This window comes from Silurus meridionalis, chromosome 1, assembly GCF_014805685.1.
Source record: "Silurus meridionalis isolate SWU-2019-XX chromosome 1, ASM1480568v1, whole genome shotgun sequence".
Taxonomy (NCBI): Eukaryota; Metazoa; Chordata; class Actinopteri; order Siluriformes; family Siluridae; genus Silurus; species Silurus meridionalis.
Window position 1 is genome coordinate 9,394,031 of NC_060884.1, and position 24,813 is coordinate 9,418,843.

The 24,813-nt window shown below is 38.1% G+C and overlaps 1 protein-coding gene across 1 annotated transcript in view; it reads left to right on the plus strand.

Annotated features, from left to right (window-relative positions):
* LOC124393121 (charged multivesicular body protein 4b) overlaps positions 1-17,207 on the plus strand; it is a 43,968-nt gene extending 26,761 nt beyond the window's left edge. Inside the window, exons 2-5 of the mRNA XM_046860486.1 lie at positions 5,121-5,298; positions 10,775-10,889; positions 10,996-11,122; positions 15,727-17,207. Of these exons, the coding sequence (XP_046716442.1) occupies positions 5,121-5,298; positions 10,775-10,889; positions 10,996-11,122; positions 15,727-15,794 (488 nt within the window). The 3' untranslated portion in view covers positions 15,795-17,207. The remainder of the gene's footprint in view (positions 1-5,120; positions 5,299-10,774; positions 10,890-10,995; positions 11,123-15,726) is intronic.
* Positions 17,208-24,813: the final 7,606 nt, after the last annotated feature.

Genomic DNA, 24,813 nt, shown 5'->3' on the forward strand with positions numbered 1-24,813 from the left:
ATCTGCCACAGAGACATTTGACATACAGCGATGCTGCAATGACCCATTTGAGATGTTTTGAGTGTCATGCATGCTTCAAGAGTGGAAGAACATCAACTTGTGCATGATGATCGTCGGAGAACAGTCCACATGATCTCACTTCCGCACCACCCTGCTCGCCAGATTTGGCTTCTGCCGACTTGGCTCTATTCTTGAAGATGAAGATCCAGCACAAAGGTTGCGATTTTTAACTCCATTTTGGAGACCCAGCAAGAATCCAGAAGATGCTTGACACTCTTTGAAAAGAAGACTTCCAGGACACGCTGGGAGCACTGCATTGCTGTGCAAGGGGACTATTATGAACGTGATCGTGTGTTAATATAGATAAATGAAAAACTTTTTTGTAAACCGTGCTTGTATCGAAACCTTTTTGATACCTTCTCATTTTAAGTTCTGTTTAACCCCTACTGAATCTAGAATAGACACAACCACTATAAAGAGAGCTTTGAGAGGCTTGTCAAGCAAAATCGTTTCAAGAATCTGGGTGAACTTCAAAAGGAATGGACTGAGGCTGGGGTCAAGGCATCAAGAGCCACCACACACAGATGTGTCAAGGAATTTGGCTACAGTTGTTATATACCTCTTGTTAAGCCACTACTGAACCACAGACAATCTCAGAGGTGTCTTACCTTGGCTAAAGAGAAGAACTGGACTGTTGCCCTGTGGTCCAAAGTCCTCTTTTCAGATGAGAGAGAGAGTTTTGTATTTCATTTGGAAACCAAGGTCCTAGAGTCTGGAGAAAGGGTGGAGAAGCTCATAGCCCAAGTTGCTTAAAGTCCAGTGTTAAGTTTCCACAGGCTGTCATGATTTGGGTGGAATGTTATCTGCTGGTGTTGGTCCACTGTGTTTTTTGAAAACCAAAGTCACTGCATCCTTTTATTAAGAAATATAAAGCACTTCATGATTCCTTCTGCTGACAAGCTTTTTGAAGATGCTGATTTCATTTTCCAGCAGGATTTGGCACCTGCCCACACTGCCAAAAGCACCAAAAGTTGGTTAAATGACCATGGTGGTGTTGTGCTTGACTGGCTATCAAACTCACCAGACCTGAACACCATAGAGAATCCATTGGGTATTGTCAACAGGGAATTGAGAAACAAGAGACCAAAAAATGCAGATGAGCTGAAGGCCACTGTCAAAGAAACCCGGGCTTCCATACCACCTCAGCAGTGCCAGAGACTGATCACCTCTATTCCATGCCAAATTGAGGCAGTAATTCAAGTAAAAGGAGCCCCTACCAAGATTTAAGTACATATACAGTACATGAACATACTTTCTAGAAGGCCAGCAAGTCACTAAAAATGTTTTTTTGTTATTGGTCTTCTGAAGTATTCGAATTTGTTAAGATTAATTGTGAATTGGTAGGTTTTTGTTAAATGTGAGCCAAACTCATCACAATTTAAAGAACCAAAGACTTTAAGGCATTGAGTTTATTTAATGAGTTTCACAATTTGAATTGAATTACTGAAATAAATGAACTTTTCCACAACTTTCTAATTTATTGAGATGCACCTGTAATTCCTATCTCTAGATTGCAATTTATACATTGGTCAGGAATGTTGGGGTTAAATTTGTGTACTAATTCCAGAGTAATGTATACTCTCATAATCCACTTATATTGCAGAAGTTTAAACCTCATATTAATTGTCTGGGTTTGGGCCTTTAGGCAGATAATATGCCACTCATCTTCTGTTATATTTTCATTTATATCTCGACACCATGCCAAATGTTTATCTTGTGTATTTTCCCTGCAGTTAGTCGAGATTAGTCTTTAAAATAAAGAAACTTGCCTACCCAATTGAAGTGGCTTAAAGTTTTTCTAAAGGGGATAGATCCAGCAATAAAGGAGAATGGTGATGCATCTCAATTTAATTAAATATATGTAGATTATATAATATTAATAAAATATTAATTGACTCAGTGATTAATTTAGTTGTGTAATTATAATTACTGGTGGCCAAATTATATGTCTGGGGTAATTTTAATGCCAAGACACTGAAAACCTTCATGAGCATTTTTAAATGGAGTTTGGCTGGGGGGTGTAAGACATTCCGATTCTTTAAGAAATAAAATCATAGATTTGGACTTATTTATTTTATTCCCTGAAAAAGATCCAAATGTTTTAATTAAACTCAATAAACATGGTATTAATGTACATAAATTGGATAGGAACAATATAATGTAATCAGCATATAAAGCTCATTTATTTTTAAAACCATTTATTGTAATCTCTGATATATTTATTTCTTTGTACTGCACTAACTAAATGTTTAATAGCCAATGTAAAAAGGAGCGGTGACGGGGGGGCATCCCTGGCGTGTGCCTTGAGAAAGTTAAATGATTTAAAGATTATCTTATTAGTCAATCTCTGCCATCAGGTTTGAATATGACATTTTTAAATCTTTTCGGCTTCTGGGGAGAGTAAAGAAGTATCAGGGGCCTCTTTTTTTTTTTTTATAAATAAGTGTATGACCTTTAACATATAGTGTATATTTTGAAAAGCTTGTCTACCTTTTACAAAGCCGTTTTTATCAGGTTCGATCAATGATGGTAAATATTTATCATGTCTACTAGCTAAGACTAGCAATTATCTTAGTGTCTGCATTTCATTTAATTTAACATATCAATCATTGGCGTTATCAGTTTGTTGTAGAAGATTTTATATATATCTATAGGCAGACCAAAGGGGCTCAGCGCTTTCCCACCACTCACAATTAATAGCTGCAGTCAGGTCTGCTTCGTCAATTGGTTGGTCCAATGCTTTGGAGTCTTACTCACATAGTGAGATATTGTGACCGTTCTGTTAGCGCATATGTGAAAAATCTTTGAAGTCTTTGAAATCTTTGCTTCTCATGGGGTCTCCTGGGGCCCCTTCTTCGTACAACCCCAATTACAGGATGCTGTATAATGTGTAAATAAAAACAATGCAGTGACCTGCAAATTTCATAAATCAATATTTTATTGTTATTTGCAAATAAATCAATAAATAATCATATAAAAAATTCCATCCTTTTGTTGTCCCATCCTTATTTTTTAAATGACCATCAAAAACAATGGCAGTACACAAAGTAGAGGAAGTTGGCAACATTTGTGAGTCATTGTGAATAGTGTGAATCCTTGGACATAGTTGGTCTTTAGTGATACTTGGTATATAACTATAAGCAGCTGCTTGTGACAAGAATGGAAGCTGAGTAAGCTGACTGGAGAAAATCTTTTACTATCTCTTACTATCTCTTAAAATTAGGCTGTTAAACAGATTATGCACTATCAATGTAACTTTATTCACGAACACTTGTGTTAATATATAATTGGAAATCTATTGTGCAAAGAAAAAGTACATATATAATATAAAAAAAAGAAAGAGAAAAAAAAAAAAAAAAAAAAAAATATATATATATATATATATATATATATATATATATATATATATATATATATATATATATATAATTTTTTCATATATAAAATTCAGACACGTAAAAGTTCCTTCAAACTTAATCTACACACAAAAGGTATTGTGTAGGTACCTATTTATTTGTTGCTGGAGTATCAGTTTTTTGCATTGTTTTGGAGAATGTTTGCACCACTTTTTTTTATTATATTGAGTTTATAAATATTTAAGGCAATTTATTTTTGCACAACTTTCTTAAGATCCTGCTACAGCATTGAAATATGGTTGAGGTCTAGCCCATTATGGCTTCTTGATTTTTTTCCCCCCTTCTTTAGCAGTTTATTATTTAACCTTTATTTGTTCGTTTACAGGCATATCATTGAAGGGGTACTTTTACGATAAAAAGGTCCATCGCTAAATGACAACCTTTTTCAATGTTGCGATCATTTTCTATGTGTGGGTGTGTGTTGCAAGCTCCACCAGTTCTGTCAGTTTCTTTCACTAGGTCCTGGTGGTCACTAAAAACGTTTCATGTTTAGTTTTTTGCATATTACAGTTTATAATTTTTCAGAATTTATATATTTATTAGTCAGTTTCACACAGAAGATACTGAATTATGAGCCATACATAAATTGTAAATCATTTGTACTGTTTATTGAAGTGCCTAATTATAATTTTATTGATCTATGAAAAATACTTTAATTACCCTCCAATATGTATTCATTACAATAAGGTATTGCCACTTAATATATAATTTTGTGTTTTTCAGATTTAAACAAAAGGTTTGAGTAAAAAGGCAGTGAGAAATCTGTAAAATGTATGCTTTTAGTTTCTTTCAGTGAAGCTGTTGAGTAAAAGATGGGTAATTGGTGGTGATTCATTCCTGTGACTGATTCCATACACCAAAAACATGTGTTCAGATTTTTTTATTGATTTGTTCAGTGGCCTAGAAACACACCCCATAACCACCAGCTTGTCTTAGTGCTATACACTTTTCAAATGTAGGTCTACCCTGTTTTTCTCTTTTTTCTTTTTCTTTTTTTTTTTTACTTTTTTTTTTTTAAATAAACAGTGTTATATTCTATATAATATTCTATTGAATGCAACTTAAAAAAAAAAATCTACTTTACCTACAGATTTTGCACTAGATTTTATTGATTCAGTTTACTTTTAGTAGTTGGCTGCCAGCCTTGTGGCCAGTATTTACATTACTCTTACCATATGTTGTGCTAATTCTAGATCTTATTTCTTTTTTGCTAACCGGTAATTAATATTAATCAAAAACACAATGCTGACGTTAGCTCGCTTGTAACCATTTTGAATGAGGCTGTAATTGCCTAATATATACACACATGCATTGTGTATATTTGGCTGTTGTTCTTCAGTGTAGTGACAGTGGTGGCAACTTTGACAGTTTACATGGTCACTCAAGCCTATTAGACTGTCCTGTTTTTATTGTTGTTTTGTCAAAATACCCAAGCATTAAACCTGATGTGAGTAGCACCATTAAGCATTACATTCCATTTCTGCACATCTAACTGAATGGATAATGGGCTATTCAAAGAAGCTTTATGACGTGTTTTGATTTAGCGTAAAAAAATGGAATAGAATGAAACTGCCTCATTCAAGTGCCACACAGAGAGGTACCTTAACTGTAATGCTAACAGTTGCGCTCTTTTGTTTAAAACAGCTGCACTACAAGCATTGAAGCGGAAGAAGAGATATGAGAAGCAGTTGGCTCAAATTGATGGAACGTTGTCCACCATTGAGTTCCAGAGGGAGGCGCTGGAGAATGCCAACACTAACACTGAGGTCATCAAGAACATGGGCTTTGCTGCTAAGGCCATGAAAGCTGCTCATGATAACATGTGCGTGATTGACCTTCTACTGTTCTGTTTTAAATGTTACTTTGTAAATTGTATTACAGCATTTTCGTACCTGTTAGGTTTCTATCTTTGTTGAGGTGCATTTTCTGATACATCGTGAAACAAATACAGGACCAAATCTACTTTATATGATATTGTTATAATAAATTAGAACCCTGTTCTTATATACAGTGGAACCCACTTATCTCGACCTCGGTTAACTCGACAACCCTATTAAGTCGACGTTTTTGAAGTGGAACCGCCAAATTCTACCATTACATTTTTTAATGGTTATGTCGACTTTTTTATGTCGCCGAACCCTAATATCTCGGGCACAAGGGGGGAAAAATTTGCCACTTAACGTCAGGTATGTCGATCGGCACTGTGCAGCCGCAGAAGAACTCGCGAACGTGGCGGAAAAATCAAGCCTTACAGCTGCTACAGGTGTTGTATTTTATACTGGTGAATCTCTGCTGTTAGTTAGTGCACATATGCCTTTTGTTGTTAAATGTTATGCAATGAACAGGAGGCGAAAGCCGCGCTTGGTAGGAGCGTAGCGCGGAACGTGGGATGAGCAGCAAAAGCATAGAATTAACAACGGCAGGATCGGGGGGGGAATCCGCGGTGCGCTTTGGGAAGAAAAGCGCAGCCGTTGAGAGAGTGCCGGTGGGAAGGCACGTACCGGGATACGCATGAGCGATAACAACGACCACCGTGAACCAACATATACCAACAATAACGGACGGTGAGAGTGTGGAAGTTTAAATAGGAGCTGGTGATAAGTGCTAAACGAGCACCATATGTGCGCGATTGAAGCCGGGAGCATCAGAGAAAGCAGCCGAGAAAGCACCTGACACGCTGAAGGGGGCACGTTAATATATTGCCGCCATATTGATTTTCGTTTATCTCGATCATCGGTTATCTCTATGCTTTTTGGCAACCCCCTAGGACATCGACATAACCGGGTTCCAATGTATAATTATATCTTTTATTGGATGAACATTGTGACTGAAAAAGATAACCAGCACTAATGAGCACTTTCAAATATTGTCATGTAATCTATGTTATGTTAATGTACATTGTATTGTGTTTTTGACCACCTTATCATCATCACACACAGATGTGGTTCTTCCTCAAATGGATCCACACATTTGAATAGGATGTCTTTGTATGCTGTAGCCTTCCTGGAACTAAAGGGCCTATTCCAGCTGTGCCCTTTATGCACATAGCAAGGTCCTATAAAGACTTTTTTTGCCAAGGGTAAAAGAACATAAGTGGTCTGCACAGAGCACTGACCTCTATACAATAAACAGCTTTGAAAATAATTGGGATTCCTACTGGCCTTCCCACCTGTCCTCTAAGATGCTCTTGTAACTGGATGGGAAAAAAACTACGTTATTCTAACAGCAAATCTACTAAATCTTGCATTACATATATAAAAAGCAAATATTTGACACTCCCTTGTCTTAAGAAGATAACGAGGATATGTGAGGCATGTTTTTTCCTTTCAGGGACTGCTCATCATCTGTTTTATAATCTGTCAATGTATATATTTATTTTGGTCTTTATAATCTTAGAAGTTCTCATTTTATTTTATATACACTGGCGATCAAAATTAGAGAACAATTTATAAACAATTGAACAATTCTGTAATAATGTAATCTTCACTGCTCAACAGTTGAAGGAGTTTTTGTCGCGTCTATACCATGCTACCAGAACACCTTTTCCACAAATTAACTAAGGCATAAAAAAAAAAATTATTTTGCAGAAAACACACTGATCAAAATTAGAGAACAACAATGACTGTAGCATGGAAAAAGATTACAACAAAATTTTCTGAAGGTTACAATAGTCAGCAATTAGTAGGAAGTGTACAGGCCTCTGCTCTGAATGACTTCAGCACATCTGCGGCCACAGGACAGCACTAGTCTCTCACACTGCTCTGGTGTGATTTTGGTCCACTCTTCTTCCAGTCTCCTCCACAGTTCGGTGACAGTAGTGGGTTTCTTTGTCGCCAAGGATTTTCCAGAGGTTCTTTATTGGGTTGAGATCAGGACTCTGGGCAGGCCATGTCATTATTTCAATGTTTTCAGTTTCAAGGAACTGCTTTACCCATTTTGCTGTGTGACATGGAGCGTTGTCCTGCACGAACGCTGCGGACTGATTGGGTGGTGAACGCATGGAAGGACCCATCTGTTGTTGAAGAAGAAACCATGACACTTCCTCCTCCACTTTTCACTGACTTCTTTACACACTTTGGTTTCAGTCTTTCTCCAGTTGGTCGCGGAACATAATGTTTCCCATTGGACCCAAATAAATTAAACTTGCTTTTATCACTGAAGTGAACTTTGTACCAGTTCTCCTCTAACCACACAACATGCTTAGTCTAGCCTTTTGATTCTTTCTGCTAATGAGAGGTTTGGTCACTGCAGAGTGGGCTTTCAGTCCAAATGCTCTTAAACATCGAGACACTGTATGACTAGACAGATCCTTACCCTGTTCAGTGCTGAATTGGTGAGCAATTCCAGCTGCAGTGTGGAAATGATTGCCCATTGAGATCCTCTGCAGTATCCTGTCCTCTCTTGTATTTGTCTTCCGTGGACGAGCAGCCTTCTTGGCGGACTTGAATAAGTTTGTGATGTTGTAAAGATTCAATATTCTTGAAATCACAGATTTGGATCGACCAACTTGTCTTGCTATGGCTGATAGGGTCATCCCTTTGGCCTTCATCTGGACAACCTGCTGCTGGCGGCTTTCAGTCACTTTAGAACGGCCCACCATCTTGCAGAGTCAGTGTGTGTGTGTGTGTGTGTGTGTGTGTGTGTGTGTGTGTGTGTGTGTGTATATATATATATATATATATATATATATATATATATATATATATATATATATATATATAATGGGTTATTCTATTTTATTTGTATATATATTATTTAACCAAGCAGGCACTTTATTGCAAACTGTTGTTCACAAATGTTAATTCTAGTAATAAACTGCATGAATAAAACATGGCAAGCAATTTTATGTTTTGCATTTCTTCCCCCTAACTATACAGAAATTGAACCGAACTGTGAATTTTATGTATCGTTACGCCCCATACATAATATATACAGCTCTGGGGGGAAAAAAAGAGACCACTGCAAAATAATCAGTTTCTTATGTTTTTTCTTACAGGTACATGCATTGGTGAGATAAACAGTTTCGTTTGATTTTTTTGTGAACTGCTGACAATGTTTCTCCTAAATTCAAAATATAACTATTGTTATTTAGAGTGTATATTTAAAGGAAATGACAACACATCAAATTAACACACGATCATGCAGTATTTGCAGAGCTTTAATAACTCAACTAAAACAAAATGCTAATAATTTGTAAACAAATTGTTTTAATGCTTTGTCTAAATAACATTAAGAAATCGGTATTTGGTGGAATAACCCTGATTTGCAGTTACAGCTTTCATGTGTTTTTGCATGCTCTCCACCAGTTTTTCCACATTGTTTTTGGTAACTTTATGCCACTCTTTTTGCTAAAAAGCAAACAGCTCAGCTTTTCTTGATGGTTTGTGACCATCCGGCTTCCTCTTGATGACATTCCAGAGGTTTTTAATAGGGTTCAAATCTGGAGATTGGGCTGGCCATGACAGGGTCTTGATCTGGTGATCCTCTATCCAGACTCCAAATGCTCTGGCTGTATGGCATTGTGCATTGTCCTGTTGGAAATTCCAATCCTCTGAGTTGGGGAACATTGTCTTAGCAGAAGGAAGCAAAGTTCTAATAGAACAACCCTGAACTTGGCTTGATTCATGTGCCCTTGACAAAGACAAAGACAAATCTGTTCAATTCCAGCTTTGCTGAAGCACCCCCAGACCATCACTGACCCACCTCCATATTTTACAGTTGGTGTAAGACACTGTGGGTTGTGGGCTTCTAACCACAGTCCGCTAAGGTCCAATTCCTGTGATCTTTTACAAACTTTAGCCTGGCTCTTTGCTTTTTACTGATGAAGGGCTTTTTACAGTTACAAGATTTCAGCCTTGCTTGTAGGAGCCAGTTTCGAACTGTTCTTGCCGTGCACTTCACCCCAGTCTGCCACTGTTGTTGAAGGTGACTTGAGGTCAGCCTACGGTTCTTGATTGACATTCAAATAAGTTTGGGGTCATCTCGCTTGTTACTGACCTGTTTTCGGCCTTTTCCAGGCTGTAGCTTTGTTTTTCCTAGTGTCTGTTGCTTGATCTTGTTTTTGTGAACTGCTGTCTTTTGAAAAATGAAGGATAGAAGCAACTTGATGCTCACTGAATCCTTGTGCCAGTAAAGCTAGGATTTGAGCCTTTTCTTCTTCACACAAAACCTTTCTTTTTACTGTTTTTGGCATGTTCAGTGGATATTTTTTAATTTCAAATTACCTTTTTGGTAATTTTGGTAATTGGTCACATTGCAGAGTGTTGATTACAACAGTGGTTTATATTTTTATGGAGTATATATATATATATATATATATATATATATATATATATATATATATATATACAGTACAGACCAAAAGTTTGGACACACCTTCTCATTCAAAGAGTTTTCTTTATTTTCATGACTATGAAAATTGTAGATTCACACTGAAGGCATCAAAACTATGAATTAACACATGTGGAATTATATATGGAATTATATACATAACAAAAAAGTGTGAAACCACTGAAAAATGTCAAATTCTAGGTTCTTCAAAGTAGCCACCTTTTGCTTTGATTACTGCTTTGCACACTCTTGGCATTCTCTTGATGAGCTTCAAGAGGTAGTCACCTGAAATGGTCTTCCAACAGTCTTGAAGGAGTTCCCCGAGAGATGCTTGGCACTTGTTGGCCCTTTTGCCTTCACTCTGCGGTCCAGCTCACCCCTAAACCATCTCGATTGGGTTCAGGTCCGGTGACTGTGGAGGCCAGGTCATCTGGCGCAGCACCCCATCACTCTCCTTCTTGGTCAAATAGCCCTTGATGCCTTCAGTGTGACTCTACAATTTTCATATTCATGAAAATAAAGAAAACTCTTTGAATGAGAAGGTGTGTCCAAACTTTTGGTCTGTATATATATATATCCCATTAAATAGGATTGGATTGAGGTGATCACCAAATCAGTACCTCATTAAGCAGAATGAGTTGTGCTTAAGTAGAAATTAAAGACTGGCATGGAATTCTTGTCATACTCAGAGAGATTTAGGAGTAAATTGCAGTGGTCTCTTATTTTATTTCCAGAGGGGTGTGTATATGTGTGTATATATATAATTAGTTTATTTATAAATTAAAATATATTATGCAGTTGGTCAAATAGTGTATGTTTTTCATTATCATAACAGACTTGGAGCTAATTCACACTTATGTAATCAACTTGAATGGACAAGGAAAGCCTTCGGCTTCTGACAGAAATACTAATATTAAATTAAAATTATGCCTGTTATTAAAAACTGTGGTGTGTTTCTTGTCCCTTAGGGACATAGACAAAGTTGACGATCTCATGCAGGATATCACAGAGCAGCAGGAGTTGGCACAAGAAATCTCTGATGCAATTTCAAAACCTGTTGGGTTTAGTGAGGATTTTGATGAGGTAAGAACAAGACAAATTTTGCATACTTTCTGCTGTCATGTTTAATTGAGATGAGCTTTAAGGTATTTGTTGTTGTTAGTTCTAACTTTGTTTCTTATTGGTCTAGGATGAACTGCTGGCTGAATTGGAGGAGCTAGAGCAGGAAGAGCTAGATAAGAACCTGCTGGAGATTAGGGACACAGAGAATGTACTGCTGCCAAACGTACCTTCCACATCCTTACCTTCTAGACCAGGTAGTTTTTATTCAAATTTCATATTGATGTTTAAAATCTTTTGTTTAATTTTAAAGCTGGTTGGAAATATTAGTATATCATCATTCTAACCATTCCTTATTAAGCAGCAGTATTCAAATCAATTGGGCATTGTCACAAAGCAGTTTTACACAGATAAATCGGTTATAAGGTTGTATAAAAATGTGTACGTTTATTGCTTATAAGTTTGTTCCTTATAATTGTTTATCACTGATGAGCAAGTCACTGGCGACAGTGGCAAGGAAAAACTCACTGAGATGGCATCATCTGGGTGGCACTAAATGTCCATTCATTGCCGTTCTATTGAGGTGTGTATTAACAGGTGTTTAAAACTGTTCATGCAGCCTGTGGTCCTGAGCCATTGTACCGACATATAAGAGTGGAAGAAGGTGCACACAGGTGGACTATGGTTCTATGCAGGAGATGCAACCTGAGAGAGATTGGAGACTGAAAGATGTTGGCAGGGCCAGTGTAGCCAGACAACACCAGATGGAGCCCTCCATCTGGTGTTGTCTGGCTACACTGGCCCTGCCAACATCTTTCAGTACCTGTGTACCTGTTAATACACACCTCAATAGAACGGCAATGAATGGACATTTAGTGCCACCCAGATGATGCCATCTCAGTGAGTTTTTCCTTGCCACTGTCGCCAGTGACTTGCTCATCAGTGATAAACAATTATAAGGAACAAACTTATAAGCAATAAACGTACACATTTTTATACAACCTTATAACCGTAGGATGGTGTTGGAGGTGTAGAGGAGGAGGAGAGGACTAAAATAAGAATAAGATGGTGGAAACTGAAGGAGGAAGACTGTAGTGTAATTTTCAGGGAAGAGGTCAGACAGGGACTTGGAGGTGGTGAAGATGTGCTGGAGCAACTACTGCAGAAGTGATAAGGGAGACTGCTAGAAGGGTACTTGGTGTGACATCTGGAAATATAAAGAAAGACAAAGAGGTGGTGGAATGAGGAAGTGCAGGAAAGCATAAGGAGAAAGAGGTTGGTGAAACAGAATTGGGATCGACAGAGTGATGAGAAAAGTAGGCTGGAGTACAAGGAGATGCTGCAGCAGGTAAAGAGGGATGTGGCAAAAGCTAAAGAAAAGGCATATGAGGAGCTGTATAGAAAGTTGGACACTAAGGAAGGAGAAAAGGATTTATACAGATTGGCCAGGCAGGGGAACCGAGCTCGGAAGTATGTGCTGCAAGTTAGAGCAATAAGGGATGGATATGGAAATGTATTGACTAATAAGGAGAGTGTGTTGAAAAGATGGAGGGAGTATTTTGAGCAGCTGAAAATGAGAGAGAAGGTTGAATGAAGTGGAGATAGTGAAGCAGGAAGTGGATAGGATTAGTAAGGAGGAAGTGGGAGCAGCGATTAAGAGGATGAAGAGGTGAAACTCGGTTGGCCAGATGACATACTGGTAGAAGCATGGAAATGTTTAGGAGAGATGGCAGTGGAGTTTTTAACCAGATTGTTCAACAAAATTTTGGAAGGTGAGAGGATGCCTGTAGAATGGAGAAGGTGTGTGCTGGTCCTGATTTCTAAGAATAAGGGAGATGTGCACACCTGCAGTAACTACAGGGGAATAAAATTGATCAGTCACACCATGAAGTTATGGAAAAGAGTAGTGGAAGCCAGGCTGAGAGAAGAGGTGACTATCTGTAAGCAGCAGTATGGGTTCATGCCAAGGAAGCGCACCACAGATGCATTATTTGCTTAGAGAATGTTGATGGAGAAGTATAGAGAAGGTCAGAAGGAGTTGCATTGTGTTTGTGGATTTAGAGAAAGCGTACGACAGGGTGCCAAGAGAGGAGTTGTAGTATTGTATTAGTAAGTCAGGTGTGGCAGAGAAATATGTGAGGGTGGTGCAGAACATGTATGAGGACAGTGTGACAGCAGTAAAGTGTGCAGTAGGAACAACAGACTGGTTCAATGTGGAGGTTGGACTGCATCAAGGATTAGCTCTGAGCCCTTTCCTTTTTGCAGTGGTGATTGATGGGTTGATGGACGAGGTCAGACAGGAGTCTCTATGGACTATGATGTTTGCGGATAGTTATTTGTTCTGAGAGTAGGGAACAGGTGGAGAAGAGCCTGGAGAGGTGAAGATAGGTGCTGGAAAGAAAGGGAATGAAGGTCAGTTGTACATGTGTGTGAATAAGAGAGAGTGGAGTGGTGTGGTTGCAGGAAAAAGCACCTGGGATCAACAGTGCCAAGTAATTGAGAGTGTGATAGAGAAGTGAAGTAAAGAGTGCAGGCAGGGTGGAGTGGGTGAAAAGTGATAGCAGGAGTGATTTGTGATAGAGGGGTATCTGCAAGATTGTAAGGGAAAGTTTATAGGACAGTGGTTGAGACCTGCGATGTTGTATGGTTTAGAGACAGTGGCATTGACTAAAAGACAGGAGGTGGAGGTAGCAGAGCTGAAGATGTTGAGGTTTTCGTTGGGAGTGACGAGGATGGACAGGATTAGAAACAAATTTATTAGAGGGACTGTGCATGTAGGACGTTTTGGGGACAAAGTGAGAGAAGCTCGATTTGAGATGGATTGGAAATGTGCAGAGGAGGGACATGGGGTATATTGGTAGGAGACTGCTGAGTATGGAGTCACCAGGAAGGAGGAAAAGGCTAAGGAAGAGGTTTATGGCTGTGGCAAGGAAAGACATGCAGGTAGTTGGTTTGAAAGAGGCAGATGTAGAGGACAGAGAGTTATTGAGAAGGATGGTTCCGCTGTGGCGACCCCTAATGGGAGCAGCTGAAAGAAGAAGAACTGCTAATTATTATAATTCTCTAACAATTGACGACTTTACAACTAAGAGACGATAACTTGGAAAGATATCACTACCAGTCAAACATTTTAAAACACAACTTTTGCAGGTTTTTTTTTTTTTATGTACACAGTTTAATGTCTATGTATTCTGAAATTACAACATGGAACAATAATTTTTTTAAAAATGTACAAAAAATTATAGAATCATTTCATTTAACAAAATTTGATCTAAAATGTTTACTCGTCAAAGTGGCCAACCTTTTCAGATATAATAACTGAACGCAAGTGTGGCATTATTGGCTTTTAAATTCTTGTACCCTAGCCTGAAGAAAAAGATAAAATACTATTTGGGTGCTTACATACCTTCAGAACTTCAGAACAGAGTTTTTGTTTCATCTCTCCTGTTCTGGGAATATGTTCCATTGGTGGAAATTTCTGATTAATCAGTCATAAGGGCTTTAGTAAAGTCAGCTGCTGATGTAGGGTCAAGCCTGGGGTTCAGTCAGCAATCCAGTTGACCCCAAAGGTGTTCAGTATGGTTAACCACAGCGCTTTTTACCAATGCACAAACACATGGGTCTCCTAGTTGAAGTGAATAGAAAATGTAATGCCCGAATATATATTTTGTACTAAAAGTTTAGGGAAAAAGTACAAATAAAAGTCAGGTGTCCCAAATCCTTTGTCCATATAGTGTATTTAAAAAAAAATCTAAATTAAAATTTTATTCATCACATACACATACATACATAGTACGACATGCAGTGAAATGCTTTATATGACTATCCAGCATTCAAGTACAAAAGGAATAGAATTTAAGGATATAATTTTTTTTTTTTTACATATACATTTACATATATATATATATATATATATATATATATATATATATATATATATATATATAAAATAGAAAAAATAAAATGAAGTAGATAAATGAAAATATAGAAATATGTGTGTATATATGTGTATGTGTGTGTGTGTGTGAATATATATATAGATATATAAAGCAGTATGGCAGATATTGACAATACAAATGAAAGTGATTTAGTGTGATTGTCTAAAGTGTCCATGTGCAGTATGGTGTGATATAAAGTGATACTGTGCTGTGCAAGTCCAGAGTTAAGGTGTCATAATAGTGCAGAAAACATACTACAGTGGAACCCGGTTATGTCGATGTCCTAGGGGGTCACCAAAAAGCATCGAGGTAACCGATGATCGAGATAAACGAAAATCAAAATGGCGGCAATATATTAACGTGCTTGAAATTTCTTTATGTACATGATGTGCGTTAATAAATGAGAATGTGCATGCACGCCCGCCACCCCCGCCGGTGTTCATTCTATGATTTTGGATGGTCATCACACATTCCGCGCCGCCAATCGCGGCTTTTGCCTCCCATTCATCGCATACCATTTAACAACAAAGGGCATATGTGCACTAACTAACAGCAGAGATTCACCAGTATATAATACAACACCTGTAGCAGCTGTAAGCCTTGATTTTTCCGCCACTTTCGCGAGTTCTTCTGCGGCTGCACCGAGATAACCGATGTTAAATGGCAAATTTCTCCCCCCTTGTGCTCGAGATATTAGGGTTCGGCAACATAAAAAAAGGCGACATAAAAAAATGCTTAGAAAAAGCGAGAATTTGGCGGTTCCACTTCAAAAACGTCGACTTAATAGGGTTGTCGAGGTAACCGAGGGCGAGATAAGCGGGTTCCACTGTATCATGTTAACAGTTTCACAACCCAGTTCTACTCACCTAATTGCAGTGTAGTTTCTACAAAGCAAATAACATGTTTTAAATGTGTTCTTATAGCAGGAAAGAAAAGAGAAGAGGAGGAGGATGATGACATGAAAGACCTGGAGGCTTGGGCCGCCAATTAACCGGCTGCTGTTCAAAAAAGAATACACACAAACAGTTGGTGGTTTAGTGCAAAGTCATTTGGACTAATGAATATAAAGAACTATATAAAATACTACTATTCCAAATACATCCTGCCACACTTTATAGAATTTCATCACAAGTTATCAAGCATGATAATGTACTGGTTTGTCCAGTATGTGCACATAGTGAAGAGCTTGTAGCAACTTGATGACTGTGTCTGTAATGATGCAGACTGATTTGTACAGGATGAAAACACATTTGTATGTTTTCATTAACTTATTGAATTAGTTTCTGTTAAAATGTATTGAATTATACTGTTTTTTTCTTTCTTGTAGAGATAATACAGTGATGTAATGGTGGTTAATAAAGGTTAGGCTTTATGGGTTGTGAACTGCTGGGGGTAGTTAATGTTTTGTTTTTTTGTTTTTTTAAATATTGTTCACGTAAGAAAATTTTCCTCTACTGCAGTGAGACGGCATGTTTATATAATGTTTAAAGTCAGAGAAGCTCAAAAACGATTTGATAACCAAGCAGAGAGGAACTAGTAGCCCCCCTTTTAATTTTTTTGTTTGTTTTGTCTATATTTTATGATGTTTCTTTTTATTTCACAGTACATTCACACATGAAATATGCTGTATGGCTACATGTAATATAATACTGCAGTAGAACATGTACGCCAACCAGGCATAACATTTATGAATGGTGAAGTAAATAACACTGATTATCTCGTCATCATGGTATTTGTTAGTGGGTGGGCACGATTAGGCATGAAGTGAACATTTTGTCCTCAAATTTGATGTGTGATGTGAAGCAGGAAAAATGGGGAAGTGTAAGGATTTGAGTGAGTTTGACAAGGGCCAAAATTGTGAGGGCTAAACAACTAAATCAGAGCATCTCCAAAACTACAGTGGTCAGTATTAACCAAAATTGGTCCAAGGAAGGAACAGTGGTGAACTGGCGACAGGGTCATGGGCTGCTAAGATGCACATGGAGAGTGAAGGCTGGCCTGTGTGGTCTAACCCAACAGACAAGCTACTTGTTGACAAGTTAATGCTGTTAATGCCTGACGAGTCAGGACTGTTTTGGCAGCAAAAGAAGGACCAACACAGTATTAGGCAGGTGGTCATAATGTTATGCCAGTTTGGTGTATATACAGTTCTATGCAAGAGTTTTAGGCAGTTGTGGAACAATTCTGTAAAGTGAGAATGCTTTCAAAAAAGTGTTAATTTATTTTCCATCAATTAACAAAAAGAAGAGAGTTTAAATCAATATTTGGGTTGTGGAACACACCGAAAAAACTAAAAAAACACCCGACCCAGCTGTAGTTTTGTCTACAGGTTACAAAACTTGGTAACAAGTGCACTGATTGAAGAGGCTTGTGTTCAATAAATAAACAATAAATGTTTAATTTATTTTCTGTATCACTTCTTATTAATTAACTGTTCGATTTAATGAGATAAATGGGGAAAAAAGGAAATCGGCCAAACATATCTGCAAAAAAATAAAAAATCTGCATCATATATTTGCCATCAGCTGCCCTGATTTCCAAATACTGGCATAGGCCAGAGAAAAACCAAAATCGGTCGACACTTTGGCTTTCAGTTCTTACTTTTTCACAAGTTGTATACTTGCCTAAAGTCAAGATCAGAGTCAGGAGCACAGAAATGAGACGCCAAGGTAGTTATACTGCAACAGCAAAGTCTCCCAGGCAAAGATTTAAATGCAGACTGGGGATTCAAGATTTGCTGGTAAAGCTATTTTGAAAAGCATAAAGAAACTGGCAATGTTGAGTACCATAGATGCATTGGTTGACCAAGGAAATTTAATGTAGTGAGTGAATGACACATCATGCTTACTTTCCAGCAGTGGCATCAGCAAAGAACTAGCGGAAAGTAGTTGGACCCAGGTTCAACCATTTACTGTCTGGAGAAGTCTTGCCATAAATGGCAGTCATGGACAAATTGCAAATAGCCATACCTCTGACATGGAAACAAGGCTAAGTGACTCAACAATGCTGAAAAACATAGGAACTGGGGTGCAGCAGGTGCTCTGGACTGATGAGTCAAAATCTGTAATATTTGACTGTAGAATAAAAAAGGTTTGACAAAAGGGCTGGAGAGTGGGTCAGTACCTGCAGGCAACAGAGAAGCATAGTTGAGGTTTCCTGCAGGTTTGGGGCTGCATTTCTGCAAATGGTGTTGAAGATTTGGTCAGGTTTAATGTTGTCATCAATGCTGAGAAATACAGGCAGATTTCACCAGGGAGGCAACTATTTGGCCCCAAATTTATTCTGCTGCAGGACAATTACCCCAAGCATACAGCTGATGTCATCTTCAGTTTAGAGAACAATAATGAGTCCTAGAGGTAATAGTTTTGGCCCCCACATTTTTCTTATCTCAACATCATTGAGTCCGTCTGGGATTATATCCCAGGCTTAGACCTAGAAGTTTGTAAAGGTGGTCACACTGAATATTAATGCGATTTGGCTTCCATTTGGCTGTTCATTTACTTTCCATTTTGTTAACTGATAAAAAAAAAACTAAAAGAAAAATACACTTCTATTTTTGAAAGCATTCTTACTTTCCAACATTTTCTCACCAGCACCTAAAACTTTTGCACTGTATATTTTAGAGTTGCAACAACTAATCGATAATAATCCATAATTAAATTCGTTGTAAATAAATGGCGTTACCGATTAGATGGGCTGCTCAAGTTACAGGTGAGCGTGACGGCAGGATAATACAGCCGCCCGCATAAATGGCGGACAGTACAGGGTCAACCAGCAGCAGGAAAAAGTGTGCGCCTCAAGGCATCGGAACATTTTATATTAAACGCAACAAGGAAAACTGTACCTGCGAGTTATTGCAAAGCGGAGATTGTGAGATGGAAGTACCACGGTGATGCACGAGCATGCGGAAATAAAACAGTGATGTCACAGATGAAGGCAAAACATCAGCACGGTAAGCAGAAACTGCATGACCTTCATGTGAAATAGTGTAGTTTAACGAAGTGCTGCTGTGTAAACGGTTTGTTTGTAACTTCGCACTGGATCTGTTCTGTCGTGACTCGCGAGCATCAGGATGCGCAATGACCTCGCTCGCGTTAGTGATGGATTCAATTTAAACGGTGCCAACATTTTTAGTCACTGTTTTGGTTTTCAGAGAATGCTTATGCATTTGTACACCAATGCATATATAATTTCCTTTTTAAAGATGCCTGTTAGCTTGCTGCGTTTCTCCGTTCCATTCTCTTTTTTTAGCGTTTGTCTACTACAACAGTAACTGTTGTGAATGTTTTCAAACGTGATTTACTGCGGTTCTACTACGTTCAAATGCTTGTTTTTAATGTTTGTATATTTAATTTATGCATATATAATTTAATTATTATACACAATTATATTAATTATATATTCTAGATGCTTATATCTTCAGAAATAAAACATTTTTTTAAATAATGATGTATTATATTTTATATAAAATTTTCGTTGTCAACTTGCCATCTGCAAAATACAATAAAAATGTTGATATACACAAAGTGCTTCACCTTGCACACTCAAATGCTGTTTGTTTGTTTGTTTGTTTTTACAGAAAGAAACCACTTAGCGGGGCAGAATTTGTTCAAAGGAGCAATCCCCCATGCACTCCTCAACAAACTGTCGCTATAAGCTTTAAAATGTCTAAATTAAAGATAGTTAATTACTAATATCACTGTGTCTTTTGCTTTTTTAAGTACACTTTTATACATGAATATTTATATATAGTAATAATAAGCAAAATATCTAATTAGAAAAATGTTTTATCTGATTAATCGATTTATCGAAGAAATAATCGTCCGACTAATTGTTTATCAAAACAATCATTAGTTGCAACCGTAGTATATATACATAAACCCATATTTTATTTACAATCGAATATGGAAAACATATAAAATGTTTAAACTTGAGGAAAAATGTTTTTAAAATGTTGGGCTATGGCAATGTTTACCACTGTGTAGCATCCCCTTTTCTTTTACAAGTCCTTATTTATTTGTGACCAGTAAAATAGGTGCTAGATTTTTGGTAGAGGAATGTTGTCCAATTTGTTTCTGATAGAAGGTTCTAGCTGTGTCTCATTTGAAGACAGACTGTTCTACTATGAAGCCTTTCTGATGTAATAGATGCAGTATGCAGTTTGGCACTGTCTTGCTGAAATATGCAAGGCCCAAAAAAAAGCTCCTTCCTCATAATTTTTCTACCTATATACTTTTTGTCCCTCCTCTGCACATGTCCAAACCATCTCAATCTAGGCTCCCCCACCTTGTCTTACATGAGTGGCCACCCTTGTCACTCCCAATGAAAATCTCAGCATCTTTAACTCTGCCACCTCCAGCTCTGCCTCCTGTCCTTTTGCCAATGCCACGGTCTCTAAACAATACAACATAGCAGGTCTCACCACAGTCCTACCAACTTTCCCCTTCACCCTTGCAGATACCCTACTGTCACAAATCTCTCTGGCCACTCTTCTTCACTCACTTCACCCTGCCTGCACTCTTTTCTTCACTTCTCTAACACACCCTCCATTACTTTGCACTGTTGACCCCAGGTACTTAAACTCATCCACCTTCACTACCTCTACCCCTTGCAACTGCATCACTCCACTGCCCTCCCTCTCATTCACACACATGTACTCTGTCTTACGGTTACTGACTTTGTTTCTCCTTCTTTCCAGCATGTACCTCCACATCTCCAGGCTCTTTTCAACCTGCTCCCTACTGTCGCCACAAATCATAATATCAGACTAAAACATCAGAGTCCATGGAGACTCCTGTCTTACCTCGTCCATCTTACCAGTCTATCACCACTACGGGTTAGGGCTCAGAACCAATCCCTGATGCAAACCCACGTTCACCTTCCTCTTATCTCCAAATCTCCCTTATTCTTAAAAATCGGTACCAGCACACTCCTCCATTTTCCGGCATCCTTTAACCTTTCTAAATCTTGTTAAACACTACTAAAAACTACACTACTATCTCTCCTAAACGTAAATGCTTCTACTGTTATGTCATCAGGACCAACCGTCTTTCCACTCCTCATCCTCTTAATCGATGCTCACACTGCCCACTTCCTGGTTCACCAGCTCCACATCATCCACACTTCTATCTCTCTTATTTTACTCATTTATCTGCTGCTCAAAATACTCCCTTCACTTTTTCAACACACACTCCTCACTAGTCAACACATTTATATCTGCATCCTTAATTGCTCTAACTTGTAGCACATCCTTCCGGTCTGTCCCTCTGCCCCGCTAATCAGTACAATTAATTATTTTCTCCCTCCTTAGTGTCCAACTAATAATACAGCTCCTCATATGCCTTTTCCTTAGATTTTGCCACATCCATCTTTACCTGCTGCCACATCTCTATGTACTCCTGTCAATTTTTTTTTTTTATCTCTCCCGAGCCCATGTCCATTTATTGTAGCTATACAATGTTGCGGGGTACAGTGATGGTGATCAGAAGCAAACTGTAGTTCTGAGTCAATGTAGCAGACTGTTTGGAATTTATAATCAATGCGAGATTTGATTGGGAGCCAGTGTAGACTGATTAAAGCAGGGGTGATGTGGTCATATTTTCTAGATCTAGTGAGGACTCTTGCTGATGCATTCTGAACTAACTGAAGCTTATTTATGCACTTACTCAAACACCCAGAGATGTAAACCATTACAGTAGTCTAATCTAGATTTAACAAAAGCATGAACTAGTTTTTCTGCTTCCTGTAACATCATCATATTTCAAATTTTAGCAATATTTCTAAGGTGAAAGAAGGTGATCCTGGTAATAATATTCATGTGAGCCTCAAAGGAAAGACTAGGGTCAATAATTACACCAAGGTCTTTGACTGCTGTACACGCTGAAACAGAAACACCATCCAGAGATGCTACGTAATCGGAAAGTTTGCTTCTAGCTGCATGTGGTCCTAGTAAAAGTACTTCCGTCTTATCTGAGATGAGCAGAAGAAAGTTATCAAGCATCCACTGTCTAATGTCCTTTACACACTACTCAACATTGTTAAGCTGATCTCTCTCATCTGGCTTTGCTGAAATATACAGCTGTGTATCATCAGCATAGCAATGGAAGCGAATTCCATATTTATGTATAATTTTAACCAGAGGCAGCATATATAAAGAGAAAAGCAGTGGGCCTAAGACAGATCCTTGCGGAACACCAAACTTTACCTCAGAGAGTGTGGAGAACACACCATTTACATCAACAAACTGATAGCGATCAGTCAAATAAGATCTAAGCCAGGAGAGAGCTGTTTCCTTTATTCCAACAACGTTCTCAAGTCTAGCAAGCAGTATAGTGTGATCAATGGTGTCAAAAGCTGCACTAAGGTCGAGCAAAACAAGTAAAGAGAGAAAACCCTGATCAGAGGCCAATAACAGGTCATTTACCATCTTAACGTGTTTGTGCTATGATGAGGCCTAAATCCTGACTGATACATTTCAAAAATGTTATTCATAAGTAGATGTAAGCATAACTGCTGTGCTACAACCTCTTCTAAAATTTTGGATATAAAGGGGAGGTTTGGTATTTGGCCTGTAGTTGGACAACTGACATGGGTCAAGGTCAGGTTTATTAATTAGGGGGTTGATAACTGCCAGTTTGAAGGATTTCGGTACATAACCAGTGCTAATGGTTTTATTATTAGGGCCCGAGCACCGAGGAGCAGGCCAGAATGGCCTGCACCAAAGGTGCGAAGCCCTATTGTTTTCCTTAGAATTTTTTTTAAATTTTTTTTTTTTTTTTTTTTTTTTAACACACATTGGCCAATTGGGGTCCCTTACCATGCTAGAAAACTCTTGAAATTTGGCACACACATCAGAGTCATTTGTCACTAGGCCCAGGCAAAGGCTGGAACACGGGTGTGGCAGGGGGGCTCTGTAGCGCCCCCTGTAATGCAAAAACAAACATTGGTGCACAGATCAGGCAATTATACACGCATATGCACGAGAGTTGGTACGCATATAGATCTCATCGACCCGAACAACTTTCGCCCTCAAAAATATGAGCTCCGCCCAACAGGAAGTCGGCCATTTTGGTTTGTTTTATAAGTGCATGCGGTGAACTTTTAAATACTCCTCCTAGGTAATTCATGCGATTGACATCAAACGTGGTGAACATGATGCCGAGACATTGGACTTGCTAAATTGCGAAGGGATTTTTGATATCTGCCATGGTGGGGCGACAAATTTATGGCGAATTCGGAGAACAGGAAGTGTCTAATATCTAAAGCAAAAAATGTCTTATTGGGATGACACGCTGTGTGTATGTTCAGCCAAGGATTCCGATCGCATCGATGTGCCTATTGTGAATCTCAGACATAGTGCCACCAATAGGCGCCAGGAAGTGTGTCAGTCACAAAAGGTGGATTTTTTGACAGTTGCATGTGGTGAACTTTTAAATACTCCTCCTAGGATATTCACGCGATTGACACCAAACGTGGTCAACATGATGCCGAGACATTGTAGATGATAAATTGTGAAGAGATTTTTGATATCTCGAACGCTGTTCCCATGGCATCGTGTCAAAATGTACTTTTATTTCAGACATATTTAAGGCTTTTGGCGTGATTAGATTAACTTGAAATTTGACACATACATCACATTTGTCGGCTGTTAAGTGTGGACAAAAAGGTCGGACAAAGGTGTGTCTCTTAAGTGGCTCACTAGCGCCCCCGTTTGTCTAAAATGTGGGGTTTCTTTTACCTACAGTCCCCAAATGGTTCAGTAACAACATAAAATAGTCCACTGATATTTACCCACTTGATGCACTTGCCCACCGTGCATTGTTTGCTGGGAGGCACCGTATAGCGATACACAAATGTGCAAGGGCCCGCCATCGCTGCTTGCAGCTATATTTTATTTTATTATTTATAGTTTATTATTTTTTAAAACAGGTTCAAATACCTGGAATTATCTGTTTAAGGAAACTAGTAGGCAAGGGATCGAGAATGCAGGTTGATGATTTTGATGAGGAAATAAATTAAATTAAGTCATTCTCTTGGATAGGAGTAATACTTTGTAATTGATTGTCTGTTATAATTACACTGCTGTCTACATGGTTATTTGTAAAATAGTTTGGATTTATATGAATTGTCTGGATTTCTTGCCTGATGTTTTCAACTTTTATTAAAAAAGTTCATGAAATTATTACTACCTATTGATGGTGTGCATCTGAGTGCAGTGCTTTTATTTCCTGTTAATTTTGCTACCATGCTGAATAAAAATCTAGGATTATGCTTGTTAATTTCTATGAGGGTGGAGAAATATGCTGATCTAGCAGCACTAAGAGATTTTCTATAATTTAGGAGGCTCTCCTTCCATGCCATTTAAAATAATGTTAATTTTGTTTGATGCAATTTACGTTCTAATTTCCGAGTGGTCTGTTTTAGGGTGCGCGTATGATCATTCTACCACTGTGCTAATTTTTTCTCCCTGATCATTTTGGTTTTAAGGGGAGCTACATCATCTAGAGTGTAACAGAACGTATTCAGTGGCCCAGTCAAGCTCTGCGGGGTCAGACGGAGATCTATTTAATATCATCATTTCCGGAAGATTATTGATAAACCTCGCTGTTGTAGCTGACATGAATGTATGCTTAACATGGTAAAGTGGCGAGGTACTAATGCAATGACTGAGGCAGATTTTAAAAGAGATGAGGTAATAATCTGAAATAGCTTCAGACTGTGGACTATTTTATTTTTAAATTATTACTAATTTTTTTTTTTTTTTAATCCAAATGTTAACAACAAATCAAGAGTTTGTCCACCACTATTAATGGGTCTTATAACATTCTGATTCATTCCAACTGAATCTAGAATGGACAAAACTGCTGCTCTTAAGGAGTCTTCCTGATTATCAAAATGAATATTAAAGTCACCAACAATGAATGCTTTGTATAAAGAAGTAGCTACATTTGTGATGAAATCTGCAAATTCTTTGAGAAACTCAGAGTAGGGCCCTGGGGGTCTATAAATAA